At 38.6% G+C, this 14388-nt stretch overlaps 1 protein-coding gene across 1 annotated transcript; it reads right to left on the bottom strand.

Moving 5' to 3' along the window:
* Window positions 1–1452: 1452 nt before the first annotated feature.
* LOC131455372 (sorting nexin-4-like) lies at window positions 1453–12265 on the bottom strand. The gene is made up of 14 exons (XM_058622953.1): window positions 12112–12265; window positions 10592–10716; window positions 9547–9688; window positions 8998–9147; window positions 7276–7323; window positions 7039–7094; window positions 6893–6965; window positions 6480–6541; window positions 6128–6193; window positions 4821–4910; window positions 4296–4395; window positions 4045–4190; window positions 3407–3521; window positions 1453–3253 (listed from the first exon to the last, which is right to left on the bottom strand). Exons 1-14 carry the CDS (start codon window positions 12199–12201, stop codon window positions 3206–3208), a joined length of 1311 nt encoding a protein of 436 aa, XP_058478936.1. The 5' UTR covers window positions 12202–12265; the 3' UTR covers window positions 1453–3205.
* Window positions 12266–14388: the final 2123 nt, after the last annotated feature.

Raw genomic sequence — 14388 nt, 5'->3', positions numbered from 1 at the left:
CTGGGCAGAAGCCTGCTGTGTGGCTAGTGGGAACACAAAATGGGAAAATGTCTAAATATGGTATAAAAAGGTTATCAGCTTATCAGTCTGATCTTCTCAGGCAGGTTGTTCCAGTAAGTGGGGGGCCCAGATGGAAAAAGGTGGGTCCTTAGCCTGGATAAAGGGATGTTAGTAGGCCTCTAGATGAGGACCTCAACCTACATCTGTGCAGGCTCATATGGTGAGAGATCAGATGTGTGTTTAAGGGCATTTTTCTTGTTTTAATGAGGAGCATTGCTGCTGCATTCATGTCTGCTGTGATTCCCAAAGGGATATCTGTAAATGTATACTCTACCCATCAAGAGTTCATGGACTTTTTTTCAACATGGTCTCCACAGTCATGATCCTTAGACCTTTAAGACATTTCCTTTTAAAGTTATAATACAGCTATGATTTAGGTGGTCTACACAAATGTCTCGCAGCCTAATAAGGCTATAATTTACTTTGGTTTGTCAAAATATCAAATTCCTCAAGAGTAGACTGCTTTGCTGGATTCTGTTTTTAATGTTAAATTAATGTTAGGTTTCTATTTGAGAAAACCACACATGACCTCATGCAAACCAACCACTAGGTGGATCTGAAAAGAGATCCTTTTTTTTTTCTTCTTCTCTAGCCTCTTGTCTGTAACATGAGAAGGATTGAAGTACCTTCTTTTTTTACTGGTTTGGATCAGCAGGTGGCGCCATCAATTCACTCATTTATTCAAGAAGGCAATGACATTTGTTCAAAAAGACACTTTGAGCACCATTGCATTAAAAACATTGATATTTCTAAAGGATTTTATCAATTTATTATATGATTATTCATTCACCGTCTACTGCTTTACCCTTTATTAAGCTATGATTATTTTATAGGCTACATCTCAATTATTTTGTACATGATATACACTTTCTTAAAAACTATCAATTTTTTACCGCTTTATCCTCCACAGGAGGGTCACGGTCGCTGTGCCAATCTCAGCTGAGATAGGGCGATAGGCAGGGTACACCCTGGACAGCTCGCCAGTAGAGACAAACAACCATTCACTCTCACACTCACCTACGGTCAATCTAGAGTGTCCAATCCACCCTAATCCCCATATCGCATGTTCTTGGACTGTGGAAGGAAGCCGGAGAACCTGGAGAAAACCCATGCACACACGGGGAGAACATGCAAACTCCATGCAGAAAAACCCCTGTTCTAACCGGGGTTCAAACCCGGGTCTTGTTGCTGCAAAGGTAAGAGTGCTAACCACTATTCTTAAAAAAAACTAATATACATTCAAATGGTGGAGAAAGACAATGGTGAAGGTCTTTAGATCTTTTACATGAAATTAAGCAGATAGATAAATTGTTTCCAATTGTAGCCATTTATACCCGTGACTGGATATTACATCATACGTTTAAAAAACAAAAAACTGTTTCCAACCACACCTTAAATGCAGACTTTTAATGTGACACTAGCTTTTTTTTTAACAGTGATTTACGCATACAGTTACAGGAAAAACCATAGGAACACACTCGTGATTTTCTTATCACCACAGGTGTCGTGGAAAAAAACAGGAATGCCCTAACCGCGGTGAAACGGCAGCATGTTATTCTGACACATATGATTTACTATATTTAGACCTTTAGAATGTGCTCCGTCAAAGAATGTTTTTTCGTTTAGCCCCAAAGACAAACAAAATGAAACCAACAAAAGCTTTTCAAATAATGACTCAGGTGTTAATGTGGAACAAAACCAGCAGTTCTTCATGACTGGCACACACATGAAAAAGGAAATGTTTATTAGTGTCTTAGCACAGTGAATTTAGTGAATTCTGATTGAACATGTTTATTATTATTAAAAACATAATCCATGATTATCCACTGATCACCTTTACTCAAGACAAAAGCAGGATTTGCTGATAGAAAATGATCTCTGCATAACTTTCAGATGTCCACATCGATTTGTACCAAACATAACACACATATTGGAAATGTATTACTGGATGTGCTAAGCAAGAGTGTGAGAATTTACACATCAGTATTTTAAAGGTTTCTACATTTTGGTCATTAGTCTTAATTAACAATCATCCAAGTATTCTTGGTACTTGGTTCTATTTAGTGCAGCAACTTAACACCATGTCAGCAATTTATTTTGTCCTCCCATGTGCAAAACCAGTCTTAGTATTAAGGCTAGGAAGATTAAAACAAATAAAAGGCTCTGGTATTGATCTTCATGTGTGTTGCTTTTAACATGTATGATCTCACTTGGAACAAGGTAGTTTGTGGGGTTGCCACAATTCATTCTTACAAAAAAAAAGACTCCCAATAAACAAACAACAAAACAAACTGAGGTGTTCCCGGCTGAACTTGCGCATGGCTCTTTGTTTTTTGGCACAAATATGAAAAAATCCCATAACTATCCCAAATGATGTGTCCCACCTGGCCTGTACAGGTGCGTGGTTGGTCACGAGCACTTTGGTCACATGTCGTCAATAATAACATTAAGTCTGACATCAGCAGAAACATGTTTATGATGAAAGAGGAAGTGAGAAAATGTAACTGAGTAGTGGTTTTCTTGTGTGTGGTCCATGCTTCTTAACAATTTGATTAGAAGCATTTTGTTTTTGACAGATGTATGTAGACATTTCAAGTGTTGCATTTATAATTAAGGACAAAAAAAATCTGTCACTAGAACATGTCCCATTTTATGCTTCTGCAGATTAAAAAAATAATAATTATCAACGAAAGTCTTTGAGGCAGTTAGAATTAAGTGAGCATAAAAGTGCCATATTAGTCCCAAAGTAAAACATGCAATTTGTTTCAGTTTCTTTAAGGCATTTTCAAAATATGTCACATGAATCACAAGCTGCAATGTTCAACTTGTGGTGACAGAGAAGCTCTCTCAGATAATTAATTTTGCAGGATGATTAATAAATCGAGAAGCATTGTCCATGATTAGTGCAGGAGTTTGCTCTTTTCAATGTTTTCTGCAACTCAGGGCCAGTATGGAAAACTTGGATCGTTTGCAGACGGGTTTAAAATACATGGACTCGTCAAATGACTGATTTAATGGCAAGCCAAGAGAAAGCAGTAATTGGATTCTCCTGGCCTGTTTCCATAAGACGGCAGCATTATGAATTGCTGGCACAGACTGATTGCCTGTTGTTTTGGTGCAAAGTGTGATTGGCTGCAAAAATGGCTCACATTTTGTTGAAACACTCCTTGGCGTTTGACCACACCTGGATTCCCTGGAAGTGTAACAGAAACACAAAGAGATTTTGAGGAAGACAACAACAAAAAGGTATGCAGCGGATCTAATGAATAATAAAATCAGTAACATCAAATCAGAGCAAACAAACTTTAGCAAGAAAAAAAAAACACAAACCCACTAAACTTCTTACCTTCTTGCACATGCTGATCTGCATAATGGCATAGCTGATAAGTGCTTCACGCAAATCTTTGTCTTTCTGCTCCTTAAACCGCTCAATGTCTTTCCAGGCTGTTTGCAAAAACACTCTGAAGACAGAATCACAAACAGAGACACATACTATCACCTTTCAGTTTCAGCGTAAAGGTGCGCGAAGCAGAGAGGTAACTTTAAAGATTGTTGTAATTGATGGGAAACTGTCTGACCACAGACAGATGATAGATAGTGAAGAAAAGTACAAAGGTTAAACTTGTGCTGATGACCAAACATTTATATCATGGTGTTTTTTTTTCTCCAAAATTTCAACAGTTTCAAGGTAAACAAAGGTGTTTTTTTTTTTATGCACAAGCGCTCAAGCGAGGGAAATGAGTATGTCTGCCTGTGTGTGTGCATAACTGCATACATTATGGGCACTCTAATACACATTTTCTGCTAAGTTGTTGGAGTAAAGTGCTCACTGCTGCAGTTACTACCACAGTTACAGTGGTGCAGCAATGAAAAGGCTCCCCCATCAAACAGTGTTCTGATGTGCAACCTTCCGTGTTCCATATACTGGTCTTGAAGTATATGAAAAATGTATATTTTCGAAACAGAAACTGGTTTTGCATTTACCGGCACTCTTTGTTTTTCTCCATGACTGCATCCTCCCCGTCCTCTATACTCTGCTGCAGGGCTGACAACCTGCTCTCCCTCTGCTCCTGGCTCTCCTGGCCAAAGAGTTTGCTCGTCATCCCCTTCAGTGAGAAGATTCGCACTGTCTGCACAAACACATTAACAGACACTCAAATTAAAATCTAGCACTATATACATTTATACATCCATGTTCACTGATATTATTTCCATATCTAGAGTTCATGCATTACCCCAGATGTAAGCTCTTCTTTCTGCTGTTTCTTATTGGCAAGGTCTTGAACTGCCATCTCCAACTCATACTGTATCAACTCATGTTTCCTACATACTGACCTTTAAAATGGGCAAATATTCACAAATTATTATTAACAGAGACATTTATGTAAAACACAGGGGAGATACAGTATATTTTGACCAAACCTAAAACTTAAACTCCTTAACCAGGAGGACACTTCCATGATAGATAGAACTAGTTTTAGCATTAGTTGTTTTAGCTAAAGAGAAATTGTTCTTTAAAAATGACTAAACACCTTCTACAAATAACTGACAAGAGCCATAGCTGATAACTTTAACTGTAACTTCTGCAGCAACCAGATCTAGGTCTGAGGGCCAAATGTACCTTCATACTCAGGACAAACACTAGATTTCTGTGCATATATTTGAAGTGAAATATGAGCTAATTATCTGCCTATCTTGACATGACAGAATCTACTAAATGCACAAATATGACAGTTACTCGTTTGGCCTGAAACATTTACCTCACAGCGTCAGTGTAGAAAAGGTATTCTTTCAGTTGGTCTGCATAATGTTCTTCTTCCTCCAGAATGTCATCTATTGACGCAGCATATCTGTGCACATACACACAAAGTCATATTCAAAAGTGAACCAATGCCAGAAAAGGGTGTGTATGTGCATGTGTAAACGTGTCTAAATAAGGACTCAAGTAGTTCAAAGGCTTGTAAGTGTACATGGTAGTTCTGTTTTAATTTGAAGAAAAAGGAAAACCTCGACTAAAATTCTGATTGGTCGATTTTTTGCTGTGTTAATTTCATACAGTCTATGGTTAATTTCATCTGGAGGAAAGTACCAAGTGCTAATGGGGGTATCTTCAGAGAACACCTCCCTTGTTTTCACTATTTTGGTTTAGCCCAACCCACTAATGACATATAGATTAAAGAACATCAGGTGGTTTTATTTAATTTTGAGCTTTTCATTTTAGGCTACAGTCAGTCCTCCTCTGACATCCATGTCAAAGACATCAGCAGTGTGGCAGCATTTTATAAAAATAGATGGCAGTAAAAAAGTCAAATGCAAAGACTGCAAGCAACAGTTTGTATATCACAGCTCGACTACAAAACTTGTCTGCGTTAGGTTGCGCCGTCTGTTTTGAGTATATGAACATATCAGAATTTGCATATTTCAATGTTTTAGTTTAATAATCGTTGATTCGTTTTATAACTGCAGACGCACCCGCACTCAACAACGGCAGTAGTCTATTTGGGTCTCAGCCGCGACAGGACATATATAACATGTTGACAGAACCTGTCAACATGTTATATACAGTATGTCCTGTACCAAAGGAAACTGAACAAATGTGTGCTCTAGCACACTCCCACACACTTTAAAGCATATTTGTTGAAATGTATGTCCTGATAGCCATCAGTAAATAAGTTGTATGTAAATTGAGTGTCTGTAGCCCTTAACCCATAATACTATAACAAGAAACATGGCGAGTCATTTCAGACCAACAAGATTGATTCACTGGCACACCGGTTACTAACTGACCTGCCAATCTACCTATGCAGTTCTGTTATGAGATGTTTGGTGATCAGCAGTTGCTTAGTACTCTGCTATTGCAAGCTTTTCTAGACTACCAATAAATATACAATTTAACAAATGGCATTGAACTCAAGCAAGTCCAGTTGCCTGGGATGACTGAGAACTTTAACGAACACCATAAAAATGTGTTTCAGGAACAATTTATGGACAATTTATGGATGTGAATTTCATGTGAATAAGAAGAGAGGGTAACGCTGTTAGGATATACCTATAGTTCTCTACTTACGTGTCCATGTGGTGACCAGCACTCTGTAGTCCATCACCCATCTCATTTTCGATTGCACTCCACTCACTGGAGACACAACAGTTCAGTTCAATTTAACTTGCATTGTCTCCGAGTCAATACAGCCTAGATTTTTTTTGCTTAAAAGTTATCACAGAAAAACACAGTTTTTTTGTTCTGCATTTGCTCATAAATGTAGTAAATGTGTAGATTAAAAGGTGGATTGACACAGAATATGAACAACAATTCTTCATTTTAACTTTAAAGCTGTAAATGCCTGCTTAATTGGGGCACCCTTTAGGCTAAACTATCAATGCAGAAAGAAAACTGAAGCGACAGTACATGAGTTTCTCACCTGAAGACTCTACCGTAGTTTCCGTGGACCTTGTAAACTCCATACAGCCTGTCTGCTACTCTCTAGAATAAAGACAATTAAATGAGTCATTATATACCCCCATTTTGTAATTCATATTAACCAAATAAAAACATAAAGTCTGACACCTCAAGTCTGAATGAGTGATAGACTTGGCACAAGATTCGATCATTGCTTCTACTCTTGTTCATATTGTTAAAAGCCAGTCTTTGTGTAGAAATGACTGTATGTAGATTTATTAGTAGTGCTTATGTTTCATAAACGAGGGCTAATGCCTCTGGCCATGACTGTAACATGCAAAGAGGCATGAAAGCGTAAACAAGTTTTCATTCATAGAAGGAAGTTTAAATACGAGTGTGTGTGTGTGTGTATATTTGCATTATGCTGAAACTTACCGCCCTGACTCGGAGTAGCTGGGAGATGGCGGTGTTCAGTTCTTCACTGTAGTGTTTAAGTTCTGTAAATTGCCTGGAGAAACATGGATCATCACTCTGTGTTTAAACATCTCTAAGCATGTCACTTACATCCATATTCCACATACTTGTCAGGGTTCTTGACTCTGAACATGGCACTCAGAGACTTGAGTCTGGAATCAGCCTGATAGAAAACAGAAATACACATTCAAATCAAGTTGGAGGATGTTACTTTGCATATAGAACACAGGGGAATCTGTGAGGGGGTGCTTTTGATAAGAACCATGATAATATGATTTTGATGATATTGTTGGTAACATTAAATGACAGCAAATGTTAGGGATAAAACACTAAAACATCTTTACCTTGTCTTGGAAACCAGTCACCAAAACCTCCTCCTTCCATCTTTTCTCCTAAGAACAGATGAATGAAAGATGATGAACTCAGATGGTACCAAAAAAGGTTCCACCAGCTGACCGCACAGACCGCACTGGTCTGAGTGAATATATGAGTGAAAAGTGAAAATGAGTGAAACGATTTTTCAGCTCGGTAAGGATAGCCAATATTCCCCTGAGAGATAGAACGCATATAAATTGAGAAAGAGCCAATCATCTTGACAATGTGAGATCACTCTGTGGCTGGAGCAGAAAAATCAACATTTTCTCCATTTTCTCATACTGTATGCTCTGATATACAATCTGCAATTGCTTTTTTCATATTTTTCTTGTCTCTTTATCAAGGGTTTTTCCTACCATTATACGATTTAGGCACACCACCTAATCATTGTTTTCTACAGCTCTGGAGAAAGAGGATATAGCAATGCAAAATCCTCTGTCTTAATAAAGATTCTTTTTTATTTGAAATTAAAAAAAGTGGGCTGTCTGGTATTTCAGAAATAGACACTTACACGGTCAAAAGAAGAGATATCCTTTTTTAATTGAGACAATACCACTGTAGTTATCATTTGACTGATGCATCATGTGTTGTTTATGGTTAGGGAGTGTTTGTAAATCAGTTTACAGTGAATCTTTTAGATTTAACCATCCTACAGTGTGTAAAATCTAGCAACATTTATTGCAGCTGGATACGACTCATCTCACCCTTCCCTTCCAAGTGTGTTGCAGATCCTATGTAGCCTTCAGTTAGCATCAAAACTCAAAATATATATTTAGTTCTGTCTATTGTGGGCGATTGTAAAAAAATATGGTGGTCCAATGGCTGCCTCCTTAGAGCTGAACCGGTATAAATATAAATATATATAAAATCTGGGGTAATATAAAACAACAAATTTATACAATCAGGTGATTGTACACTTCTGAAAAAAGTAAGTACAAGTGTTTGATAAATTAAAATTCCTTCACCTAGATTTTACACACTGGAACTTGTTTTGTTACTAAGGTTTACTCTACAGGTTGGTATAAAATGTTCTGGGGGTACAAAACAGATAGCAGATAGAAAATCTGTCAGCCAACAGCCAATTATTGTGACAGCCTAGAATTATACATGTCACAGGTGATCAGCTTTAACAGGCTGAAGTCAGAAAACTGCCAAGTGAAACTGATAAGGCGAGAGTAAAGTGAGAAAGACAGGAATTGACTCGCTACAGTAACTCCATCAAAGGACTGGGGGCCACAAATAGAAGCGAGCTGCCATTCAGGTAATGGCTGACAAAACTAACATTTTGATAGACAGGTGGATAGAAAACTGCAGTTCTGATCCTCCCACATGCACTTAAGTTACTTGGTGTGGCACACAGTGTGATCCCTGGCAAAAACATACATTCCATCCATCAACATCATTTTCTTTTCTTCTTGGTAGTGCTCACTATGCTGTAAAAACAACAAGCTGTGTTGTGTTATTGTAATGACAATTGTCAAAAATGATGCACAGTGACTCAACACTCCAGAAACACACGTATATCATGGTACCCTATAGCAGAATCCCCAAACCAATGTAGCCTCTTAAATTAATTTGGCAGAGTGGAATTCTAAGTTGGAACACCCTGGTAGATTAAACAAGGAGGCTATTTTATGTATGACAGCAGACTGCCATGAAACATAATGTGTGGTATACGGTTGAATACTTACCTCAGTAAGAAAGCGGAAGAATATTTCATCATCAGCAAGGATATGATGTGATGCAACACGCAACAGAAAGTTTTCCAGTCCAACTCTGCGTCGCTCAACAAAGTCTGGGTCAAGGTTGTCTGCTGACAGTTTGTGCCACACAAACTCTGCCTACAACAGATACAATCGAGGAAGAGAAGATAAAGCATATCACCTCAAAACTTGATGGAATAAACTGATATTAAACATTTAAAAAGGATGTAGGTTATGCCACAACAGCTATAACAGGTACTACATTCTAAATAGAAAACTTTTCTGTAACATCAACATAAACAGAATTAGCAGCCTGTAAATTACATTTTACACAGGTTTCTTTATTTTCCGATGACATATCATGGGGATTTTACAAGTAAATACAGTACAATTCTTTCATACAGCTTCTTTAAAAAAGGCCCAAGAAACGACTCACCGCGGAATTTATTATTTTACAAAGTTTTAAGAAATTTAGTCAATCACAATATGTCATGCTTTCAGTCATCACTTTTCTCCATCCACCTTGGTGTCACTCACCCTTTTCTCAGGTAGTGGAGGGATGACGATGTAGGGGTAAGTGACCAGGAGGTACGTTCTTAGCAACTCAAACTCACTGTAGCGTCTCCACAAACTGTCTGGTGCAGCTGACGTATCTCCCTCTATGACAGATTCAGTCGGCCTGCAGATGCATAAATAAAGTGCATTTTGGGAATTCATAGTCAGAGTACCTTGAGACACAGAAATAGCAACACATTACATCTTACTTCTTAATTAAATTAAGTGTGTATAGTACATGGCAAGCATTGTAACATTTATATTTTACCTGATGACAAAGATGTTGGTCAATAATGCAATATTATAAAGAAAAAATATGAGCGGTGTACTTTATTTATCCACTCACCACCATATTTGTTAAGGTATAAATTCTTTTTCCATGTCTTGCAATTCAACAGCTGCGCTGTTTCAGACCAAAACCACACCCCCAGAATGTGGACTGTGTTGTGATTGGCCAGCCAACGAGAGCTTTCCCACTGTCCTATGATTGGCCAGGTACCTGGAAGTGACGTAATAGATAGGCCAGCTCTCAGATACACAGCTCCCCCTCTGGCACGGTGGATGCTCTGCATCTCAGCAGCTACAACCAGAGTAGTTCTTCTTCTTCTGCGGTTGAATGTACGCAACCGGATGTGCCCGGACTAGTGCCCGCACCGGGAGGCGCTACGGTGGTGAGAGGAGTGGTGAGGATTTCTGATGACGACATCAAATTAAGGAAGTGCCGATCCGCTTCGCAGAGCCCAGGAAAACAATACAACACTATTTTCTCAGCAGTGGCTGAACTGTTTGTTCTGAAACTTTAGGGTTTCATAAACGAGGTAATGACGCAGATACACACACAAACGCAGCGTTAATTGGAGCTTCCGGTCTATGTGGCCTTCAAACCTACATTCAAATTGCAATTCAAACAACCACCAAATGTGGTTTGAATGTGATTTCCTTTTTTCTGATGTTCATACTTACAAAAACCAATAAGGACATGCAAGAATAATAGTAATAAAAAAAATCCTCCATAATAATGACATACCTTGTTTCTATGAGGTAGACAGTGTAGGTTTCCTGCATGTTAACCGTGTTCTTCCCAGTTCTCTTCTCTGCCTCCGGCACACTAATCTCGATTCTTCTCAACAGAGCTGTCTCTTTCTCCACCATCTACGCAGACAACAAGCAACGTGTAAGGATGAGGAACAAAAGACAACCAGATTATGGGGAAATATGATGGTAGGTTAACTGTACGGGCAATAAGACTTTCTCTCAAAATGCGATAGCAATAAAACGCAGATCCATAATGACGCTGTGCTTTGGAGATATTTACCCAATAATATAGCATTAATTTGTGCGAGTGGAGCTGAGGGCAAAAAGGTGATAGGAGAGGGAGCTTGTATTATCCTTCCAACCAGATTACACTATTGATTAAAAAAGGTTACAAAGCGTCTATTGAGTGAAAATGGATTGATATTGCAAAAGCAACAGAGCAGATTGCAAAATGAGTCAAAATTGTCTGGCAATTAGAACAGAGGTGCTTATATTACATCAAACAGTACAGCCAAAAAATGACTACTCACTTACAGTAGCCTGCACCTGTTTATTTTGCAGATGACTCTGTATGAGGGAAAGGGCGCTGCTCGTAATTTTATTTTGCCAATAGAGGGCACTGCTCCTCTCTTGGCCAGTGGTGGGCTTGATGTAATGTGAGACCTTCACAGAAACACTGTACCTTTACCTTTAAATGGCATTATTACTATTTAGCTATATTTATCTTTTTAAATCTCCTGTTTATTCAGACTTTAGCTTGGATGCCCTACAGACTGGATGTATCAGCAAAAAATTATAAACCGTGATAAATATTGTTATTGATCAATGTGGGGAAAAATTGTGATTCTTTTTGCCATATCGCCCAGTCCTGTACTAAATAATAAAACCAGATACAGGTGCATGCAAAACGGTTCTCTATTACTATAACAGTAAAATATGTTCCTCAAGGCCATACTACTGCAAATATATTATGAAATATGAACGCAGATAAGAACTTGACGAGGTTTGTGACAGGCGTGTGCAAGTCACAAGATGAAACAAGATATCACTGACCAAAAAACAAACCAACTCGACGCTTCCCTGTATTGTCTTCTCTCAGTAGAAACCATGGCTTTTACTGTTTTTTTTATGGGTCTATACTTGGAGGACAATTGGAGGAGTTAAGCAACTTAAAAGTCAACAAAACTTTAACGTTCATATGTGCTAGCTAGCAAGCTAAATACAGCCTTAAAGTTTACAGAGTACGCTAGCAACAGCAAATGTAGCTGACACGGTAACATTGAACGTTATCTTACAGAGTTAGTGGTTAAAACTATCTTCGAAGCCAGTTGGCTTTCCACAAAAAGCAGCAGCTTTATGAACATTTAAGTAGAAAAGTCTCCGTGGCTCGAATTTGTCATTCAACTCTAGCAAGCTAACATTACTTCAGGGTGTGTTTAAAAGAAATGACCACTGAAAGCATGATTTTAAATTTAAAACATGTACATTAATGAGCATAGCAAAAAGTACGACCGTGTTCATGGTGTTGCTCTCTGATTCCGACGAAGTGAGGTCAGTATTGCCGATCACAGCAACTTCGCTGCTTCCACTGTCTGCCATCATCTTCGGGCTGTTGCTGCTCTGGTGTCAGCTGAGCTGGCACACTGGGTCCTCCCCTTTGCGCAGGCGCAGTTTGAGCTCCCTGGCCGCTGGCTAAATAGATGATGTTCAATCAGCAACACATACAATGAAATAAAAAAAAAAAAAAAAAAAAAATCAGTGTGCTTTTATTGAACGTGTCCAACAGTGACAACAGCCAGCAAACACTTAGCAGTAGCATTACAAATCATCAGAATAATGAGCATTTTATAATTAACATTAATATAGGGCAAGGACTATTGTGGGCTGAGAAGTATCCTCTCTCCTCCTCATTTCAATTGCTCCCATGCAGTAGATGATATTTCCCCCCCTTTTAATTAATCAATAACACATCCAAAATGTATTCTGTTTCACAAGCTGTTCAATGTTTAAACTCAAGCAATAACTATAACAGGGGTCTCAAATGCAAGTGGCCTGGGGTCCATTGAATGTTTGGTCTGGTCATGTGGGGCCAGTCAAGTGTGACCCCCCCCCCCCAAAAAAAAGATATGTATATTAAAAGGTATAATACTAAATAAATCAAGTAAGGCACACATGATGATTTCATGATGTTTGAAAGCAAAAATCTGAAACGTATTAGGATTTTATTTTCAGTATGGCATTATCATTTGGCCCCCTTCTCTTCAGTGGTAGATGGTCGTGGACCCAGACATGAATGACAGGGATGCGGTATGCCTCAGGCTAGTAAACAGCACAGAAACAAGGCCTTTTAGTTCCTGTGGTTATGCTTTTGTGCAGTATTTAATGTTTAAAGAGAAGGGTGGAGCAGCACTTAGGAAGTATTTTATATAGATGTCACCGGGTATGAAGAGGGATGTTGGACTGTGGGGGGAGGGGTGAAAAAAGAAATGAAAGAGAAAATGCATGAAAAATAATTAAGCAAATGGAGGTGAAGTATATTAATATAATGACAGGCTGTAAAATGAATAATGACAGATGGACGTGATGTTGAGATGTGGCTTCAGGCTGCAGCGTGTCAGGAAACCCAAATTCTGCACTGTGACCAGCTGCATTCACAGTAAGAGCACAGTTACTATTCTTTTCTGCCACTGACCTCAAACTACCGCCACTTCCTGTCCACTCACAGTCGCACAATATACGCACAATACACACACTCAGCATTCTTGAACAATTCCTTTCTCATTTATATTTATACACCATCATGACCTAAACCTACTGAAGAACAACAACTCAAATGGGTATGTTTCTTGTCATGTGTTTTCAAATGACTGAAGACTGTGTATGTGTGTATGTGTACACAAAGACAATTCATGCCTGTTATCTAGAAAATAAACCTCTATTTCACAAGTTAATTTGACTGTTATAGGTTCCTTAATGCAATATGCTATTGTTAAGTCATCCATCGACTGGAGCAAATCCAAGCCGATGTTGGACAAGAGGCAGAGTGTGACCAATCCATCGCAGGGCCAACAGAACATGGCAAACCACTGCATATCATTGTGCTCCAACGACAAGACTTTGACTACAGAACAGCAGAGGGCAGCAAAAATCCAATATTATTTGTGTACAACAACCTGTAGAAGATCACTCCTGAGAAAACATGGGCAAATGGCATCCTGATAAAAAATTAATTATTTGGGATCCATGACAAATATCTCTACAAGAACTGTTACTGTTTTCAATGTACTGTATGTGCATATGTACACTCTAGGCCATTTTATTAGGTACACAGGACACCTAATTAAATGGCAGGAATTGTAGGTCTGGTGCTCCAGCCTATTTTTGATGTGCTCATAGATGGTCGTCTGTACACCTTGTTTGTAATTAGTGGTTATTTGACTTACTGTTGCCTTTCTATCATGCTGTACCAGTGGGGCCAACTCTGAATACTGATATTGATAAAGTATTTTTACCTCGAGAACTGCTGATCAGTGGATATTGTCTCTTTTTGAGACCATTCCCTGAAAACCCTAGAGATGGCTGTGTGTACAAATCCCAGTAAATCGGCATTTTTCAAATACTAAGACCAGCCCATCTGGCACAAACAACCATACAGTGTTCATAAATCACTTTAATCCCATTTCTTTCCCATTCTGATGCTCTGTTTGAACGTCAGCAGGTCGTCTTGACCATGTCTAAATTCACTTGGGTAGCTGTCATGTGATTGGCTGATTGGTGTTTCGCTTTAAC

The sequence above is a fragment of the Solea solea genome, chromosome 2 (assembly GCF_958295425.1).
Source record: "Solea solea chromosome 2, fSolSol10.1, whole genome shotgun sequence".
Classification (NCBI taxonomy): domain Eukaryota; kingdom Metazoa; phylum Chordata; class Actinopteri; order Pleuronectiformes; family Soleidae; genus Solea; species Solea solea.
Note: the sequence above shows the minus strand (reverse complement) of the source record. Positions and strands in the feature narration are given on the sequence as shown.

Excerpts from the sequence above, each read along its gene's own strand:
- LOC131455372 (XM_058622953.1), bottom strand. The coding sequence starts at position 12,201 with ATGATGGCAGACAGTGGAAGCAGCGAAGTTGCTGTGATCGGCAATACT. Across the intron at positions 7,095-7,275 it reads TGACTGGTTTCCAAGACAAG|GCTGATTCCAGACTCAAGTC; the intron begins GTAAAGATGTTT and ends GTTTTCTATCAG. Across the intron at positions 4,396-4,820 it reads TTCTACACTGACGCTGTGAG|GTCAGTATGTAGGAAACATG; the intron begins GTAAATGTTTCA and ends CCCATTTTAAAG.